The 17751-nt window shown below is 32.3% G+C and overlaps 3 protein-coding genes and 1 non-coding gene across 4 annotated transcripts; 2 read left to right on the top strand and 2 right to left on the bottom strand.

Moving 5' to 3' along the window:
* Positions 1-1429: 1429 nt before the first annotated feature.
* On the bottom strand, positions 1430-6880 carry LOC137823639 (uncharacterized). The gene is made up of 9 exons (XM_068628855.1): positions 6384-6880; positions 6021-6236; positions 5738-5920; positions 5171-5392; positions 4711-4827; positions 4472-4615; positions 3666-3767; positions 3317-3385; positions 1430-2035 (listed from the first exon to the last, which is right to left on the bottom strand). Exons 1-9 carry the CDS (start codon positions 6711-6713, stop codon positions 1805-1807), a joined length of 1614 nt encoding a protein of 537 aa, XP_068484956.1. The 5' UTR covers positions 6714-6880; the 3' UTR covers positions 1430-1804.
* A 1827-nt stretch (positions 6881-8707) lies between these two features.
* Positions 8708-9890, top strand: LOC137827092 (lachrymatory-factor synthase-like). The gene has a single exon (XM_068633303.1). The coding sequence runs from the start codon at positions 9210-9212 to the stop codon at positions 9783-9785; it is 576 nt and encodes a 191-aa protein (XP_068489404.1). The 5' UTR covers positions 8708-9209; the 3' UTR covers positions 9786-9890.
* A 3609-nt stretch (positions 9891-13499) lies between these two features.
* LOC137826658 (laccase-4-like) lies at positions 13500-17070 on the top strand. Its single transcript, XM_068632726.1, has 6 exons — positions 13500-13669; positions 13796-13947; positions 14039-14283; positions 14595-14723; positions 15594-16511; positions 16736-17070. Exons 1-6 carry the CDS (start codon positions 13583-13585, stop codon positions 16864-16866), a joined length of 1662 nt encoding a protein of 553 aa, XP_068488827.1. The 5' UTR covers positions 13500-13582; the 3' UTR covers positions 16867-17070.
* Positions 17071-17309: 239 nt separating this feature from the next.
* Positions 17310-17382, bottom strand: TRNAR-CCU (transfer RNA arginine (anticodon CCU)). The gene has a single exon. It is a non-coding gene; the product is annotated as a tRNA-Arg (tRNA).
* Between the last annotated feature and the right edge of the window lie 369 nt (positions 17383-17751).

Here is a 17751-nt window from a genome sequence, read left to right as displayed (position 1 = left end):
TGGCTTGCTAGATTCTAGATTCCAGATTCGAAACTCCAACTCAATAATTAAATAACAACAATAATAGTAGTAGCACTAATAGTAATAATAATAACAATAATAATAAAGTAAATAATGTAGTAGGTTGGAGCAGAGAAACAGGTTGGAATCGGATTTAGCACATTAAAATTATCAACCAATGCTCAGCTTTATCTCTCTAATATAGCTTTCAAAACGGATTATATTATTTATGTGATGGGCTAATCCAATCTTATTTACTTATTACTAAGCTTAAAAAAATTAGTCCAAGTTAATCTATCACAGTTTGACACTGGTTTAAGTAAGTTAACTCACTTAATTTAAAAGTAAAAAATACATCTTTTTAGTTTATTTTACAATCTTCTTTTTTTTAATATGAACACTATAATCAAATTCTAAATTAGTAAAGCAATAAAAAAAGTATCATATTAATATGCATGTAATCATCATGATGTATGTTAATATATATTGTATTGCCCTGTTATTGAAATATGGTGTCTTTTTTTTTATAAAAAAAAATATCAGAAGTTGGTGAACTAGTCCGATTCACCATGAGTTTAACTTGAGTGAACTATAAAGTGGATTACAACTTATGCAAAAAATTGTAATATTTTTAAGTCATGCAGACTCAAACCAATAATGAACTAGATTACGCGAGATACTTTAAACCACTTTAAAAGTATCAAAATATTAACAACACCCTTTAGCACTATTACATAATAAACTTCCTTAATATATGATAATAACAGATAGCTAAATTACCTAGAAAATTAATTGAAAGTTAAAAAAATTGATTAAAAATGTTTGATAATAAAAATTGTAGAATGAAAAATAACGAAATTAATTATTGAATCATATAGTTACACCTTTTATATAATTATAAATTTTTAATTTTAATTTTTTATAATCTAGAAAGTTTATAAATTAAATTTCAAGAAGTATTTATGTAAATATTATTATTCGCCATTGGCTACTTTACCTGTTTGACATTAAAAATGTTTTTTTTTAATGTTTTTTAAAGGAGAAAATTTATAAGAAATAACCTCCTGAATTTTGTTGCTTAGAAAAACTCGGTCTAGTGTGCAAATTATGTTGCTCTCTTTAAGGTATGCAACAATCACCCCGAGCTTGGTTTGATAAATTTAATCATATTATGTAGGTTTTTGGATTGAAACGAAGGGAGACAAAGAATTCATTTTTTTTTATTGAAATTATTATTATAAAAATTAACAATTTTCATATATATATATATATATATATATATATATATATATGATTGTAGGATAAAATGCCTTTACATTGACAAAATATTCCAATTAAATTCTTTGAAACGACCAAGGCTGTATTTAGTTCCTGAGAAGGGAGAAATATAACTTTCAGATGCAAGTAAAGTACTTTAGATATTTAGACATGAGATTTAAAAAATTGCCATTATGGAGATATCCATATCCCACAGCAGGAAATGGGGCAAAAAGCTGAATACATATGGTTTAAATTTGGCACATCCTTTATGCTTTTCATCAGACCTATGTTATTATTCAGGTCTGGCACTGCAAACTCCTACAATACAAGTTCCAATGTTACAAAATCCTTGACACCATTCTATATCAAAATGGTTTTGAATTTCATGTCCTTTCTCCCTTTTTTCAAATGGAACATCTTATTTTAAAGTTCATATATCAAGTAACACTAGCCACATGGTGAATGGATGGTGAGGATGCAAAATTGTCTTCCCAATAGTCTCATTAACTAATATATCGGGAAAACTGCTTCAATCACTTGTTTCCTAAATATTCGATCCATTCACAATATTCACCGCATTTTCTACTGTTCTGGCCAATTCAACAGCTGCTCCAACATAAGTATCAGGTGTTAACTTCAACAGATTTATCTTTGATTCTTCTGGAATATCTAAGCCTTCAATGAAGTCTCTTATGCTCTCTTTGTTAACGGTTCTCCCTCTGGTTAGTTCTTTGAGCTTCTCATAAGGCTCAGGAACACCATATCTTCGCATAACCTGAATAAAAATTTGCAAAATTATTAGTGGTACAAATTTTTAACGGAATGACAACATGCAACATCAAGAGGAATGAGTACACATTAATCCAGCACACAACTGTGGACAATTCATTTAAACCAATGTTGCAGCGGTTGGAGACGAAACAAACAAGAAACCAAGTGGGTTGCAGCCTCATTCCTACTAGCCCGTATTTCAAAGTTGAAGCACGAACTGCAGAATAGGGTGAAAAATGAGGAAAGGGTCGAGTGGAGGGTGGCCCCCTAAAATGAGGGAAGGCTGAAGGAATAGAAGAGATCAAACAGAAGCTGGAGAGGTGGATGTAGAAACAAAGTATCAAGTTAGAGGATATTGAAAGAATTGCTTGTAATTGTGTGTTGTATTTTTTATTTATTTATAATGAAGAAAAGATACAATAACAAGAAAAAAAAGAATAATTAATAGTGAGAAATATTTGTTAAGATATTTTCCTATTTGATGTAATCAAATCATATCTTTAACAAGCTCCTCTTGAAGTTGGAACATATGTATCATATGACTCAAGCTTGTTATCAATGTCATCAACAGAAAGACTCCATGAGAGACTTAGTGAACATGTTAGTCAGCTTATTGGTGAAGTTGACAAAGTCAATAATCACAGTTTCACGCATCAATTTGATGCAGGGGTGTGTAGGTGACATGTCAAGGAGCTAATGGGGACGGTGGCAGTTGGCAGTAAGTCAGGAAGCATAAAGATTGCTAGAGAAGGGCAACTTCAAATCAAAGGTTGTGATAGAGCTCAGACTACATATCTGTTATCTGTAAATTGGGTATTATCTCTTTGTGAAGGAAAGACGGTCGGAGGACAGTTCTCTCTCTTTTATTCTGTTCTTTTCCAATCAATCAAGAAATACAATCTTTCTTTCCTTTTCTCTGATTTCTGTTCAGAGTTCCTGACAGATTACAACAAATCTAAGACTGAAAGCAAAAACTGGCACATTGATCTTCTCCAAGATTTAGTATATCTTTAATTTTTTTTATGCAAAAACATTTTAGGGATTATTTTTGTTTGACAGGTTTTGGCAACATTTAATTGTTTTAGAAACAGATTGAGCACACCTTTCTTCGCCCAAAGCACATTAACTAGAAAATTGTATTATCTTCAGTGAACGAAGTTAAAAGAATAATTTGCTTCTTTTGTTCTACTTGAACTGCATCAAGTAAGTAATAATGCATAGAATTCAATATAAAATAAAAAATATTAAACTAAATAGTCATATAAAGCCAAAAGCATATACTTACAGTCTGTATTGGTTCAGCAAGCACCTCCCAGCACTGGTTCAAGTCTTCCCTCAAGCGAGCTTCATTAACCTAAATTGTTACAAGAAACCTCAATGAAAATACCAAAACCTACCATCTTTTCTCTAGATTTAATAGAAAGTCTGAGAAACTTGCTATATAGTTATGAAAATAGTCAGTGGCAAGAACTTTACATGTGCATTCTTCTTATAGATGACAACACACTATAGGTGAAACTAACAGTTGAGATAACCAAAACATATCATCTAATAATGCTGTATTTCCCATAAAAAAAAGATAATTATGCAATAGTGGGAAAAAAGCAGCATAAATCCCGTGTTGTGCTAAATACCTGAAGCTTCCCCATTCCTTGAAGTGTGCTTTTGTAGGCAAGAAGAGAATGACCGATACCTACACCCATGTTCCTTAAGACAGTTGAATCAGTTAAGTCCCTCTGCAGAAAAAGAAAAAAATGTCTATCAAAATCACAATTATTTCCAATAGCTAACACAATTAGACTGTAACCGTCAATTAATTATGCTCAAAGATCAATAGATTAAACAAGGTTATCAAATCTTCAAATTGTGAACTGCCAAACTAATTTTTAAATCGTGAATAGTAAGATTTGAGACAATGAAAAATAACTTCAAAATATATAAAATTTTAATGTTCAATAGATAAAGCAACTTAACAAGTCTCATAAAACAGAATTATGCTATATCAGTTCCTGAAGCCTCTATTTTGGAAGAATGGAAACCAAGCAATGAAACAGTTGAATAGCTTTATTGCATCGAATGAGAGTGATTAATAAAGTAGCAGAAGATAAGTTCAATAGTTCTCCTTCAATTGATTTTCATTTAACAATTAAGACTTTTGAATTTCTTTCTTGAGAATTGGTGAAAGAAAACTGAAAAGAAAAAGAAATGAATCTTTTGAATCATCTTTTCCTATCATGAAATTCCTCTTACAATATCAATTTGCTATAGATTACAACATCTCAGCTAACTCTTTCCACATTCTTTGGCAGTGTGTGGGTACGTACAGAAAATTATAACAAAAAAATTCCAGAAGATATAGTAGCAAAATCCTCTTGGCATCATAGTTTAGAATAATAGCAATTCCAGAAAAAGAAAAAATAAAAACTACAGTAGATCTTACCTGCCAACGTGAAATCGGCAACTTCATGCTTAGATGAGACAGACCTCCATTAGCTACACCTAGATTACCTTCACTGTTCTCAAAATCAATAGGATTAACTTTGTGAGGCATAGTTGATGACCCAATTTCCCCAGCCTTAGTAATCTGCATAAAGGAAATTTGAAAATGAACAAAACATTATTTTTGCTCTGTACTATAACACCATACCCTAGTTATAGCTACTACATTAGAAAGCTCACCTGCTTAAAGTAGCCCAAAGATATATAACCCCATACATCTCTATCAAAGTCAATTAATATATTGTTGAACTGGATGAGCGAATGAAAAAGCTTTGCCATGTAGTCATGGGTTTCAATCTGTTAACAGAGAAGAGTAATATTATCAGTATTATATATTAAGTTATCATCTCAAGGGTTAGATCAGATGATCATTAAATAATATGTCAACTTAGCTTTGATTATGAGCACTCAAGATATTACTATAAGAATAGAACTAACCACAAAACTAAAATGAGCTTCATTAAGAATCAATGAATTTTTTTAAAACAATGTATACATACAAAATTACAAATAGAGATAGCAGACGTCTACAAATTTTACATGGCTCCTGACAACCTCATGATTCATTTTTTTTAAATAAATTGCATAATGTGGTAAACTTGAACAGGGAAAAATTAAAAATTAAAAGTTGAAACCATACCTGAGCAACGTAAGGGTTAAAACTTAATCCAAGAGAATGTACAAACTGTTCTGCAACGCGAGGCCAGTTAACATTGGGATATGCAACAACATGTGCGTTGTAATTTCCAACTGCACCCGCAAATTTCCCCAATATCTCAATCTGAGACAGATCCTTCCTTTCTCTGCTTAATCTTACAGCAAAGATAGCCAGTTCCTTGCCCAAAGTAGTTGGTGAAGCTGGCTGGTGAGTAGGCAGAAAAATTGCAGTTCCATCATGAGTGCTTAACAATGAATAACTAAAAACTGATAAAGTGAAAGAACAATAAACACTAATGAATTGCAAATGGTTTAAAGAGGAGCTATCCAGTATCTACCACCTTTCATACAGCAGCAGTTCAAAAGCAAAAACCAATTGTCAGCCATTTCAAAGTCAAGTATGTGAAATGGCAGAGATATAAAGTTGGCTTGAGGTCAAAGTAGAAGGGAAGGTGGGAGGGATAGGTCGAGGTTTGAATTCTTTTGCTAACAAAAACCAACATTAAAAACAACAGTATTTGAATTAGCCCAAATGCACAAAAGAACATACCTGTCCATGAGTGCGAGAAAGCATTGGAACATGTGCATTATCTTTAGCCATGTCACACAAAGCTTTGACTATTTTATCCATGACAGGAAACATAACAGAATTCATTGTTTCCTTCAGCATCAAGGCATGGGCAAGATTATTTATATCCTCAGATGTGCAAGCAAAGTGAAAAAACTCAAGCACCTGCAAAAAGGTTTTAGAATAACAGAATCCATCAGAGCTCGTAATCAAAACAGAAATCAGTGCACACCCTACCACAAAGAAACACCAAGTGAACCACAACCTTAGCCACCTCAGCATTGGATTGACATTTTTGTTTCAAGAAGTACTCCACGGCTTTCACATCATGATTTGTGACCCTCTCAATGTTTTTAACCTCCAAGGCATCATCAACACTAAAGTCATCAATCACGCCTTGTAGGAAAGACTTAGCACTCTCACTGAAACTAGGAACCTCAACAATTTCAGGAATCAAAGACAGCTGCACCAACCATTTTATCTAACAAGACGCAATAAAAAAAAGTTTGAATCAACATAAACAACATCAGAAAACAATAATACCCAGAATAAAAAGTTCAGAATAGAAAATACAAAAGGGTTCTTTAATAAAAAGGGTCTCAAGAAAGAGGGGAATCAAAAAGAGTACCTCAACAAGAACCCGAAAGTAGATTAAGCCATATTCACTCAAATAAGGAGCCAGTTCCTTGACTTTGCCCCAATAACGACCATCCAGTGGGGACAAAGCCGTCAAAGCAGAGAGTTCAAAATCAACGGAATGGGGTCCAAACATTTTGTGGGTAGAGGTTGGTGTGTGGGTGCTGAGGATGGCTTTGCAGGAGCAAACTCTGGGAGAGGAAGAAGGGAAAGAAGCATAGCGAAATGGAAGAGGGTTGTGTTGTGTTGGATTTTGAAGGCTGATTCTGAGAGGGTTGAAGGTCCCAAGTTGGGTAGCGCTAGAGAGTGCTGCGAACTCCATGAAAAGCTTTGGAAGAAGAAACGCAGGAACCCCTCACGCAGTCACACTCGGACTCTCCTTCTTCGGCTTCTTAGGAAAACACACACAAACAGTACACCAATTAACAAATTAAATTATTCACTAATGCTGCTATAATATACTTTTAATATGTTTTTCTATCCTTAATTAAGTTTTTAATCCATATAAACTTTTAATATATGAATGAATTGAATACTTATCTCAAATAATAAATAATAGTATTGTTTCTAAGTACTACTTTATTTTCTTGAATGATGCTGTTTTCAAGCAAAAAAGATAATTAACCTTTTATTTTCAATTTATCATTTTTAAATTTAATTTTAAGTTTTTAAAAAATAATTAATAATTAAATAAATTTAATATAAACTATTTATCATATGTTTAAAATTATTTATTTATTAATATAAATTATATATTTATAATTTATTTAATTTATAAGATAAATATTTGTCATGGGTTATACAAATTAAAATATTAGTATAACTTACATAATTAAAAATAATTTTATAGATTTAATTTATAATATATGTTTTAATAAAATAAGTATATATGTCTACAGCTCATATGCAATATATTTTCCCCCTATTCTTTTTTTATTATTTTATCCTTTTATTCCTAATCAGTCCTAGTAAAAAAATAAAGCTAAGCTGTCCTTTGAATTTTTGAAAGATTAGAACAAAAATATATATAAAAAAAATCTCCAAGGCTAAATTGTAGGTCTGAACTGGACCTACAGGTAAAGCCCAAAATAAACTTAACCTAGTGAAGAGTACGGATAATTATCCCAAGATTAAAATTTATGAGTTAATCCATTATGAGTAATTAATAAATATATTTTTAATGTTTGATTCGAATAATTATTTAAGAAATAATTAATAAATAATTAAAATTTTATATTTAAATAATATTTTAGAAATCTGATTAGGAATTCAATTTAGTTTGATTTTAATGTAAATTCTGAAAAAATTAAAACCAATGATTGAATCATTTTTGTAATTTTTGTTACTGTTAAATGTTCAATAATTTCTACAAAATAGTTGTAAAACATTTTTATAAGAGAGTGATTAAACATTTTGTAACAAAAAGTTGACAAATAAACAGATAATTTTGTTTATATAATTCTTGTTATGTTCTTAGTTTTAACTTTCTCTTGTATTCATAAATAAATAAATTACAAATAATCTAATAATTAAATTTTATAATATATAAATTGCAAGTAAAATACAATTAAATCTTAGAATGACTTAAAAAGACATACGTTATATATATTATATATATATAACCGAACAATTAAGAAAAAAAATGGATAAAAAATATTTTCAATTAGTTATCGGCATTTACTTCAAATTATCTAATGATATTTCAAATGGGTAGTCGTGATTCTTTTATGAAACATATCAGTAATAATATAGAATTATGTTCATTTATTTTTAAGCACTTGTAAAATTAAATTAATAATATTTATATTTGTAATTAATGAAAAAAACTTAAAATCTAATACATCTCAGAGGTTTGATTGGAATGAGGAAGGAAAGTAGAAAGATTAACATGTCAGCACTTATCCGACTTGAAGATGTTGTACAGCATAAAAAAAAGGATAAATACAAAGAAAGTGAAACTTTGGGAGAAAAAATCAAATATAAGAGCTCGTGATGTCATGTTCTGATAGCTCCTCCACCAATAAAACAAAATAAAATAAATAAAATCGCAATTTAAAACTAAAATCGCAATGAAACATCATTTGTGCCATTGAAAATTTATACATGACACTTGTTTATATATATATATATATATATATATATATATATATATATATATATATATATTTGTTTGTTTTTATAATCCTTAAAGTCACAAGGTTCTTTGAAGTTAAGAGTTGAAAGTGAACTTACCATGTCATGTTATTAAAAGAATGTCTTCTTATATGGAGATTTGTGTAAAAGAAAAGTTCATAATTGGTCGAAACTGCAGTTTAATGTTAATAACATAGGCGGAAACATCTAAGTCGGACCTAGGAGTTATCAGTTCAGAAATAAAAGTAGCAGCACTGTTTTTGTTCTTTTTCTCAAAACAACACAACAATCTGCCTTGGTTATCTCGATTGCTTTGTGAGAAAGATGCTGCATTCATATGTTATAACGAAAACATTTTTTTTGCACTACAAAGCTAACTTTCTAGCTGTAATCAACATAACTTTCAGCCAAGTATGTGTAGGCTATGCATTTATATTTTAATCCGAGCTGCTGTTATTTTTCTGGCTGAGGAGTAATAAGGAGCTAAAGAGTTTCTGGTAGCATGCTATGATGAAACAGTAAAGATCTTTCAAATTAATTCAAGTTATCAACCCCAAAGCAATATAAGATCATAAAAATAATCATGGTATGTATATATGTCTTCATTTGATTCAAAAGTGACCGAGTCATCTTTTCCTTTGCAATTTATGTACACTTCTGAAATATTATCTCAAGTTAAGTGCATATGGAGTGTGATTCAGTACAAGCTTGCCACATTCTGTTGTATGTTAGAGATTATTTTAATATTGATTCATGTGTTCAGGCTATTGAAGTGGGAAATGGTAAATGGCATGGTTCAGTTGGTGGCATAGTTTGTGCACCTATTGACAAGGTTTGGAGCTTGGTCTCTCAAACTAAAAGACTACCTGAATGGATGCCAATGGTGGAAAGATGCAGTGCTTTGACTGGAGATGAAGATGAACCGGGGTATGTTAGATTAGTTTCAGGTTTCATGTTTCCTCAAGAAGACGGAGAAAGGTCATGGATCAGGGAGAGGTTGGTTTCGCGGGACTCATCATCGCATAGCTATGTTTACATAATGGAAGCTAGCAATGTAGGTTTAGATGGATCTATAAACTCACTAAAACTAGTCGATTATGGAGATCAATCAACTCTTATTCAGTGGTCTTTCGAGATAAACCCTTTAGAGGATGTATCTGAGGACAGCATAGTGGATTATCTTGGATTTCTCTACAAATCTTGCATCAATAAGATTGAGGGTGCCATAGAATCTGCTTCAAGAAATGTTTCACCAGCATAGTCAACACCATTTTATTCAAACCGTATGCTTCTTTTCAATTCATATACATGAAAATGGGGTCATTCTCCATCCTTTTCTTTCTCCTTAAGATAAAATTGTGGGTCACAATGTGAATAATGAATAATAATTGCTTGGTGATTCTGACAATCTATATTTCAATTCTGGCTGACTACTCCTTATAAGAAGTTTGTCTTTGTTCGAAAAATTCTCTTAAATAGAGATGTAGAAATTAAGTAGGAAGAGATTTAAGAGCATAGAATCTTAATCATTTAAGAATAACTCAAATGATATTAATGAGATCATATCAGCCTCACTATTGGAATATGATTGCTTCTTTGCTAAGTAGTCATATTTCATTGAATGAAGGAAATTGAATGCACCGATTAATTGAAGTAGAAGCAGTCAATTACACACTCCATCTTGTACTTTCTACACAAATGAGTTTTTCAAAATATATTACAATATTGTATGTCTAAAGCTATAAATAAGACACCAGTACAAACTATCTTGTTAATGAAATTTTCAATTTGAAACAGTGTGTCTGTATGTTAAATCTCGTGTGAATTTAGTTTACTGCTACTATATCTCACTGATATAAAAGATAGAAGGGTCCCATTATATAAGACTACAGATAGTGTATGACAAAGAAATCACTTGGTAATGGATATTCAAAGGATAAAATGAAATATTGCAGTGATTATGTTGGTAAAGGAGAGAATTGAGGAAGGGATTTTTTTAACAAAGGAGGTACAGTTTTGGAAGGTACCATTACCTTTCTTGCAGGGGTTCAATTGCTTTGTTGTTGGACCGGTTTGGATAATTTTGTTTTTGAAAGTCAAATAATACAGTCATTAACATGTTTCTAGTGTGATTGTCTCAACTATTTTTTTACATATAAGTTATGTGAAAGGGCTTTGTGTCATTTTCTTTGGGCTTCAACTTGGGGGTGTGGCCAACAGTTTACTTGTAAATGAATTTACTCACCTTTTTCTGTGAAAGAACTTCCTTAACTTCAACACATGAAACATTGTGCCCTTTCATATCCTTTTAGTTCAGAAGTTCTATGACTTATAGGAAAAAATTATGAAGACTGAATAATAAACAAACAAAAATCAAAGTGCAAATGATATCACCAGCAAAGAACTAAATAGTCTTTCAATTAATGCGGTATAAAAATTTGTCTTTTACAAGAAGGTATGTGATAAGAAGTGGGCTTTAAGCTTAACTCAACCTCATGAAACCGGCTCATGAGGTGAGGTTTGCATCTACTTATATACAATGAAATATTCTAATCTCTAGTCGATGTGGGATTTCCAACACACCCCTCACGCCAAGGCTACTAACTCGTGCATGGAGATATATGTTATGGGTGGTCCGATAATGGCCCGATAGCGGATGACCTGATAAGCTCAACAAACACTCGATAGGATAGGTGATGACTTTTTACGGCAAGTGCACCGCGTTTGTCAAAAGTAATAATTGTCCCTAAGGACGGATATCGATCCCACAAAGAACAGTGAATTATCAAGTACAATAATCGCTAAATATAAAAACAGAACAATTAAAAGAGTTTTGAATTAATTGTGTTGGCACTGATCAATAAGAAAACAAACAAAGAATTAGCATGTTAATATTAAGTTCTTTAATTGAAATTGATGCCCGTATAAAAATCATTTATATCGATTCCTCGCATATAAAATCCTTAAGAATGTTCCCTAACTATCGATCCCTCGCATACTTATAAGAACAACTTAGAACGAAGCTCAGACGTTTAATAGCAATTAACATTTCAAGTCTATTCCTAGCACTCAAATATGTTAAGTATTGTTGTTTAGGTCCGAACCCTAAAAATACCTCCCGGTCAGATTTAAGATTCTCAATTTGTCACGGAGAATTAAAAGTAAAACAACAATACCAATAATCAATCAAGAACTGAATATTAATATATAAAATATCACCTCAATACATAAGAGTTTGAGCAGATTACTCCCAATCCCAAAGGGGTAGAATTAGCCACGCATACTTCTATCACCCTTCCATTCTCCCAAGTTACAATTCACTCTATAGTGTGTTTTCTTCTCAATCTGGCACACTAAGGTTGAGCCTCTAGCCCTCTATTTATCCTAGTTTTCTAGGGTTAGGTTGTTTATTGTGTCGCGCTAATGGGCTAAATGATAAAACATAAAAAATGCCCAATCTTTCTTTGCATCTTTTCCATTCTGAGACCTTCTATCTTTATCTTTTTAGCTCAAATCATTCATCTTTAATCCAAATCTCCAATCTTCCTTAGAAATCTGCAATTAACACCAAATTTGGGAATAAAATACTCTTATTCAAATAAAGATCATACAAAATGTAAAAAGGTATAAATTCATAAATTAGGGATTATTTTATATGTAAATTAGCAATAAATCCTCATAAGTGTCTATATTTTAATATGAAATATTACTGAAATTAGACACTTATCAATAGGCTCGAAAATGGCTCTAATACTATGTTAAGAAGTGGGTTTTAAACCTAACTCAACCTCATAAAACCGGCTCATGAGGTGAGGTTTACACTTATATGGTTTACTCCTAAATATTGTTATGGATAAACTTCATGTAAGGCAACAACACATAACTCTTTTTTGTAAATTGAAAAATATTATTACGTGAGAGATTGGAAATTGGTTGAAGATACAATAGTTTGTCTTTTACCTTGTTATTCCCCTATTTTTAATATCTCCTTTTACTTTGCTTACTGAATGAAGGCAATTGAACTATTGGGTAGGATGTTTATTGCGTTGGTTGGTACCTTTTCTTCTGTGGCTGTATTTAATCTTGTAGCATACATATCCCTATGCAAGTGGCTGTTTAATGTGTTTGTTTTAACAGTTAGAAAGGAGGTGGCATCTCTTTGAACCAAACTTCTTAGTTCACATTTCAAATCCACACAAGAAAACAGTTAAAAGCCCTTAACCGTGAATTGATTACCAATTTTTTGAGGTATGAAGATAACCTTTTTAGCTGTGGAGATGAATCAAAATCTTCAATTTCATCTAAGTTAAGAGTTGAAAAGGATTGTGCTTTATATTAACAACGCCAAAAATGTGAGATTTGAACATCTTGGCCAGCGGAAGTGGTTTCAATGAAGTACAAACGCAGCATCTTTCGACAAAGAATCATAAAAATCACATTGAAAAAGATGCGCCATTTGAATCATTTAGTTGGTTCTGTGGCACATGATTGTGCGCGTAAATGTCTGTGTGCTCTCCTTAGCCTTTGAAACATCCAATCAAGGGTGAAGTGGATGAGCTGAAAATCATAGCCTAACCATAAAAATTTCATGTTGATGTTAAAGTCTCTCTTCAAATGTGAATTAATGAATGCAAACAGTGCATGGTGTATCTTCTGGAAGAGAGGATTAGACCTTCAAATATATACATACATGGGAAAAAGATGGGTAGGAAAATTTATAAAACATGATTTTGGTAATAAGAAAAAGAAAGCATTTGCAGCTGAGAAGTATTTTTCAACTCATGGAATGGTTCCTGTTGGCTGAAAATAGCATAAATGTCTTACATCGAAGTGGACAACTAAGGACTACATTGTGTAGCATGCAAGAAAACTTTGAAACGCTTAAAATACATGACTAGCATTATTTTATGGTCACCTACCAGTTGTAAAACGACATAGCATCATAGATTGTTCCATTATAAGGTTGCTTGGTCATGTGTTAGTATTCAAAAGAGAGGAGACTAACAAGGACCAAGGAAGAATTGAAGAGACACACAAAAACATTAACTGCTAAAGTGAATGGATTCACGCCTTCTGCCAATTTTTCTGGTGGCTCTTTCATTCTCACCATTTGTTCATTCCTTGGTGCGTCATTACAAGTTTAGTGTAAGTACTTCCTATGTGACACTGTCCAAAACAAGTGAAAATTACTGAAAGTTCTACTCTTAACGTTAAAAATAATATTATAAATCATGACTTGACCAATTAATTAATGTTGCTCAATGTGTAAAGGTGATCTCGAAGAATTCCACAAGGCTTTGCTCCACAAAATCATTTGTCACAGTCAATGGACAATGTCCAGGGCCAACTCTCTATGCAAGGGAGGATGATACAGTACTTGTAAGGGTTACTAACCATGTTAAGTACAATATTACAATCCACTGGTGAGAATTTCCACTCCTATATAAATAGCAAGAAACTGAGAAAGTTGGCAATAGAAAAATTGAGTAGATCATAAATTTTGGACCATGACAGGCATGGAATCAAACAGCTTCGAAGTGGATGGTCTGATGGGCCAGCATATGTCACACAATGTCCGATTCAACCTGGGCAGAGCTTTGTCTACAACTTCACCACTACAGGCCAAAGAGGCACCCTTCTCTGGCATGCTCATATCACTTGGCTAAGAGCCACGGTGTATGGTGCCATTGTCATATTACCTAAACGAGGCATTTCTTATCCATTTCCCACACCAGATAAAGAAAAGACAATCATTCTAGGTAAGTTTTATCATAGGATAAAATGTATTTTAAGTCTCTCGGGGAAAATTGGTTTTAATCTGTGTTTAAAAATGATGAAACTTGACAGATTTTGTCTTTACTCATTTCATTTTGACATGACTAGAGATGGAATTCATCCCATTTTCTGAAATACAAAGACTAAATCACTGCTTTTTAAAATATAGGAAGTAAAATTAGTTTTGGTCTTGAAACAGCTAAAACATATTTTACCATTTATGTTATTGATCTAACTATGTTCCTTATCACTGTACTTTTTTTTTTGCATTAACTTTGATTTGAATGATTTACAGGTGAATGGTGGAAATCAGACGTTGAAGCAGTTCTCAATGAGGCTGAAAGTTCTGGTCTGCCACCCAACATATCAGATGCTCATACCATCAATGGACATACAGGACCAGTTCCCGGTTGCACCTCTCGGGGTACTAATATAATATTACAGGGTTTATTATAGACTAACTATTTGTTTCTCGATAATTTAATATTAACAACAATGCTATTCATCACTTTTTATGTAACTCTTATGAATCAATTTTTAATCAATGAGGAGTTGATGAGTGGACAGTGAATAAGTTATTGAGTAAATCACTAAGATAGTGTGTGAATTGTTGTAAAATTCTTAATAATATTGAAATTAAGAAAAACTAAAATAAGTCTCACAATATAGGGCAGCAAACTACAATTCCAAAAAATAAATCAATCATTTACTTAATTTATTTTTAAGAGAAAAAAATGTTTTAATATCCTTTTTTTGTGTGTTTATCTAATATTGTTTCATAACTTTCAGCATTTTTTAAAGTAGAGAGATAAACTTAAATACAGTTTTCTAAGTGTTTTGTTATGCAAATTTCACTTCGTAAACTGCATGATAAAAAATTTGCATGAGAGGTTGATTCAGAACATGATTGATTCCCTATCTACTTTTGGTTTTTACAACTGTTTTCTGAAACAATTTGAAATTACTTACCAATTAATTCTGGATCACTTCATCATTCAAAATCTATTAAATTTAGAAAAATATTTCCAAAACAATCACTATTTTAAAAACCAGAACAGAGAAATGGTTAGGAAATATTTTCTTAACTCAAATTCATAAACTATAATTTTGAATAGATAAAATATTAAAATAAGATCTGGATTTAACTTTTATCCTTTTTGTTAACAGAGCTTGGTTATCCTTTTTACTCTAGCATCAATCATGTTATAGCTAAAGTAAGAATATAAAAGAGAAAGAAACAGTTTGTAGATGTTTAGACAGATCCTGAAATATAGAGCTGAATCAAACTGTGCAGGTTACACTCTACATGTTGAAAGTGGCAAGACTTATCTTCTGCGTATCATCAACGCTGCTTTGAATGATGAACTCTTCTTCAAAATTGCGGGGCACAAGCTAACAGTGGTTGAAGCAGATGCATCCTACGTTAAACCTTTTGAGACAGACACAATATTCATGAGCCCTGGCCAAACCACCAATGTCCTATTATCCGCTGACCAAGGTGTTGGCAAGTACTTAATAGCAGTTACTCCTTTCATGGACGCTCCTATAGGCTTTGACAACGTTACTTCCATTGCTACACTTCGCTACAAAACCACACCACCTTATCCCACAACAACTCTAACCACCATTCCTGCACTCAATGCCACTCCTTTAACAAGTCACTTCATTGATTCCCTAAGAAGCCTTAACTCAAAAGAATACCCTGCAAGAGTTCCATTAACCGTTGACCACTCTCTTTTCTTTGCCATAACCGTTGGCCTTAACCCATGCGACGCGTGTCCCACTGGGAGCAAGCTTGTGTCTGCTCTTAACAACATCACCTTTGTGATGCCAACAACATCACTTCTTGAAGCACATTACTACAACGTCAAGGGTGTTTTCACAGATGATTTCCCTGCACACCCTCCTATTGTTTTTAATTATACTGGTACTCAACCGGCTAATATTCAGACCAATAATGGCACGAGACTGTACAGATTGAATTTCAATTCAACTGTTCAAATTATTCTCCAGGGCACTGCAATGATAGCTCCAGAAAATCACCCATTTCATTTGCATGGCTACAATTTCTTTGTTGTAGGGCAGGGGTCAGGGAACTTTGATCCAGAGAAGGATCCATTAGGCTTTAATCTTGTTGATCCAGTTGAGAGAAACACCATTGGGGTACCAAATGGTGGATGGGTAGCAATCAGATTCAGGGCAAATAACCCAGGTAGTTCCTTACTAACCACTTTCTATGTGTGTTTGTTTGTTGTGTTTCAAAATTTTCCCATATAATTATTATGTATAATTATAATATAGAGTAAATAGTATAACAGAATAGAAGGTTTGTATATACAGTGAGTTCTGATTAGTTTTCTCTGTAAAATCTGTTGTTACAATGACCATACATGAAAATTAAACTTTGGTGATTCTTATAATGTGTGAACTGTGAAGGTGTTTGGTTCCTGCATTGCCACTTAGAAGTACACACCACATGGGGACTTAAGATGGCATTCATAGTAGACAACGGCAACAGTCCCCACGAGTCCTCGTTTCCACCTCCCAACGACCTTCCAAAGTGCTAAAGTTTCTGAAGAAAAAGGAATGAAATTTGGAATCTGAGAGACAAGGAACCAGAGTGTACAATATTACACTTGAGAGGTGATGTCACCACCCAAAGGGGAACACATCAAATAGTTAGTGGCAGTTTGTGAAGTTGGATTTGTAGCAGAAATCAATAAAATACTTGCTCTACATAATTCAAAGCTGTTTTTTGTTCTCTATTGTCAGTTTAGGGGTTCATAAAATGTGATGAATGCGCTTGTTAAAACTTCTATTTATTGAAATGGCTTTCTAGAATTCAAACTATTTTTGTATTCTGTTCAAGTTCAACTAGAGAACAATCTTTTACCGCGTTAGAAGCACCACTATTGCCTCCACTAAGCTTGCTATTATTGATATTTTGGTCAATGAGTAATGTTGGCAACTTTTACTTGAATCATAGAAAAAGGCAAAAAGTAACAAACAACGCGCCAGGTAGGGGTCGAACCTACGACCTTCTGCTTAGGAAACAGACGCTCTATCCACTGAGCTACAGGCGCAACTTTGTTATGTCAAAGTATAACAAATATTGTATAACAAATTTAAGTATTGACCATAAGCAGGCAAAAGACTCTATAATAGAATAATTTTCATAATCTCTATATAAAGATCAAGTTTTCATGTTCAGATTTTATCACTGGAATGATAATTCTTACTTAATTAGGTGTATGAGTAAAATATGTATGAGCGGGATGAATAATATTCTTAGATATTTTAGTCTATTCTTGTTTGATAAATTAAATTATAGATTAATTTTACAAGTTTACACCAACAAATTCTTTGATTCTTAAATTTTATACTTTATATGAATGTTTTAATAATCTGAAAATCTTACATAGTTTATATAAGTCAAAAATAGTTTATAAAAA

Source organism: Phaseolus vulgaris, chromosome 8, assembly GCF_000499845.2.
Source record: "Phaseolus vulgaris cultivar G19833 chromosome 8, P. vulgaris v2.0, whole genome shotgun sequence".
In the NCBI taxonomy this organism is placed as follows: Eukaryota; Viridiplantae; Streptophyta; class Magnoliopsida; order Fabales; family Fabaceae; genus Phaseolus; species Phaseolus vulgaris.
Note: the sequence above shows the minus strand (reverse complement) of the source record. Positions and strands in the feature narration are given on the sequence as shown.

Coding starts and splice junctions, on each gene's coding strand:
- LOC137823639 (XM_068628855.1), bottom strand. CDS start 6,713: ATGGAGTTCGCAGCACTCTCTAGCGCTACCCAACTTGGGACCTTCAAC. Junction 5,921..6,020: donor CCAATGCTGAGGTGGCTAAG/GTTGTGGTTCAC, acceptor ACCTTTTTGCAG/GTGCTTGAGTTTTTTCACTT. Junction 4,616..4,710: donor CTTTGGGCTACTTTAAGCAG/GTGAGCTTTCTA, acceptor TCCTTTATGCAG/ATTACTAAGGCTGGGGAAAT.
- LOC137827092 (XM_068633303.1), top strand. CDS start 9,210: ATGGAGTGTGATTCAGTACAAGCTTGCCACATTCTGTTGTATGTTAGA.
- LOC137826658 (XM_068632726.1), top strand. CDS start 13,583: ATGGATTCACGCCTTCTGCCAATTTTTCTGGTGGCTCTTTCATTCTCA. Junction 13,948..14,038: donor TACAATATTACAATCCACTG/GTGAGAATTTCC, acceptor GGACCATGACAG/GCATGGAATCAAACAGCTTC. Junction 16,512..16,735: donor ATTCAGGGCAAATAACCCAG/GTAGTTCCTTAC, acceptor TGAACTGTGAAG/GTGTTTGGTTCCTGCATTGC.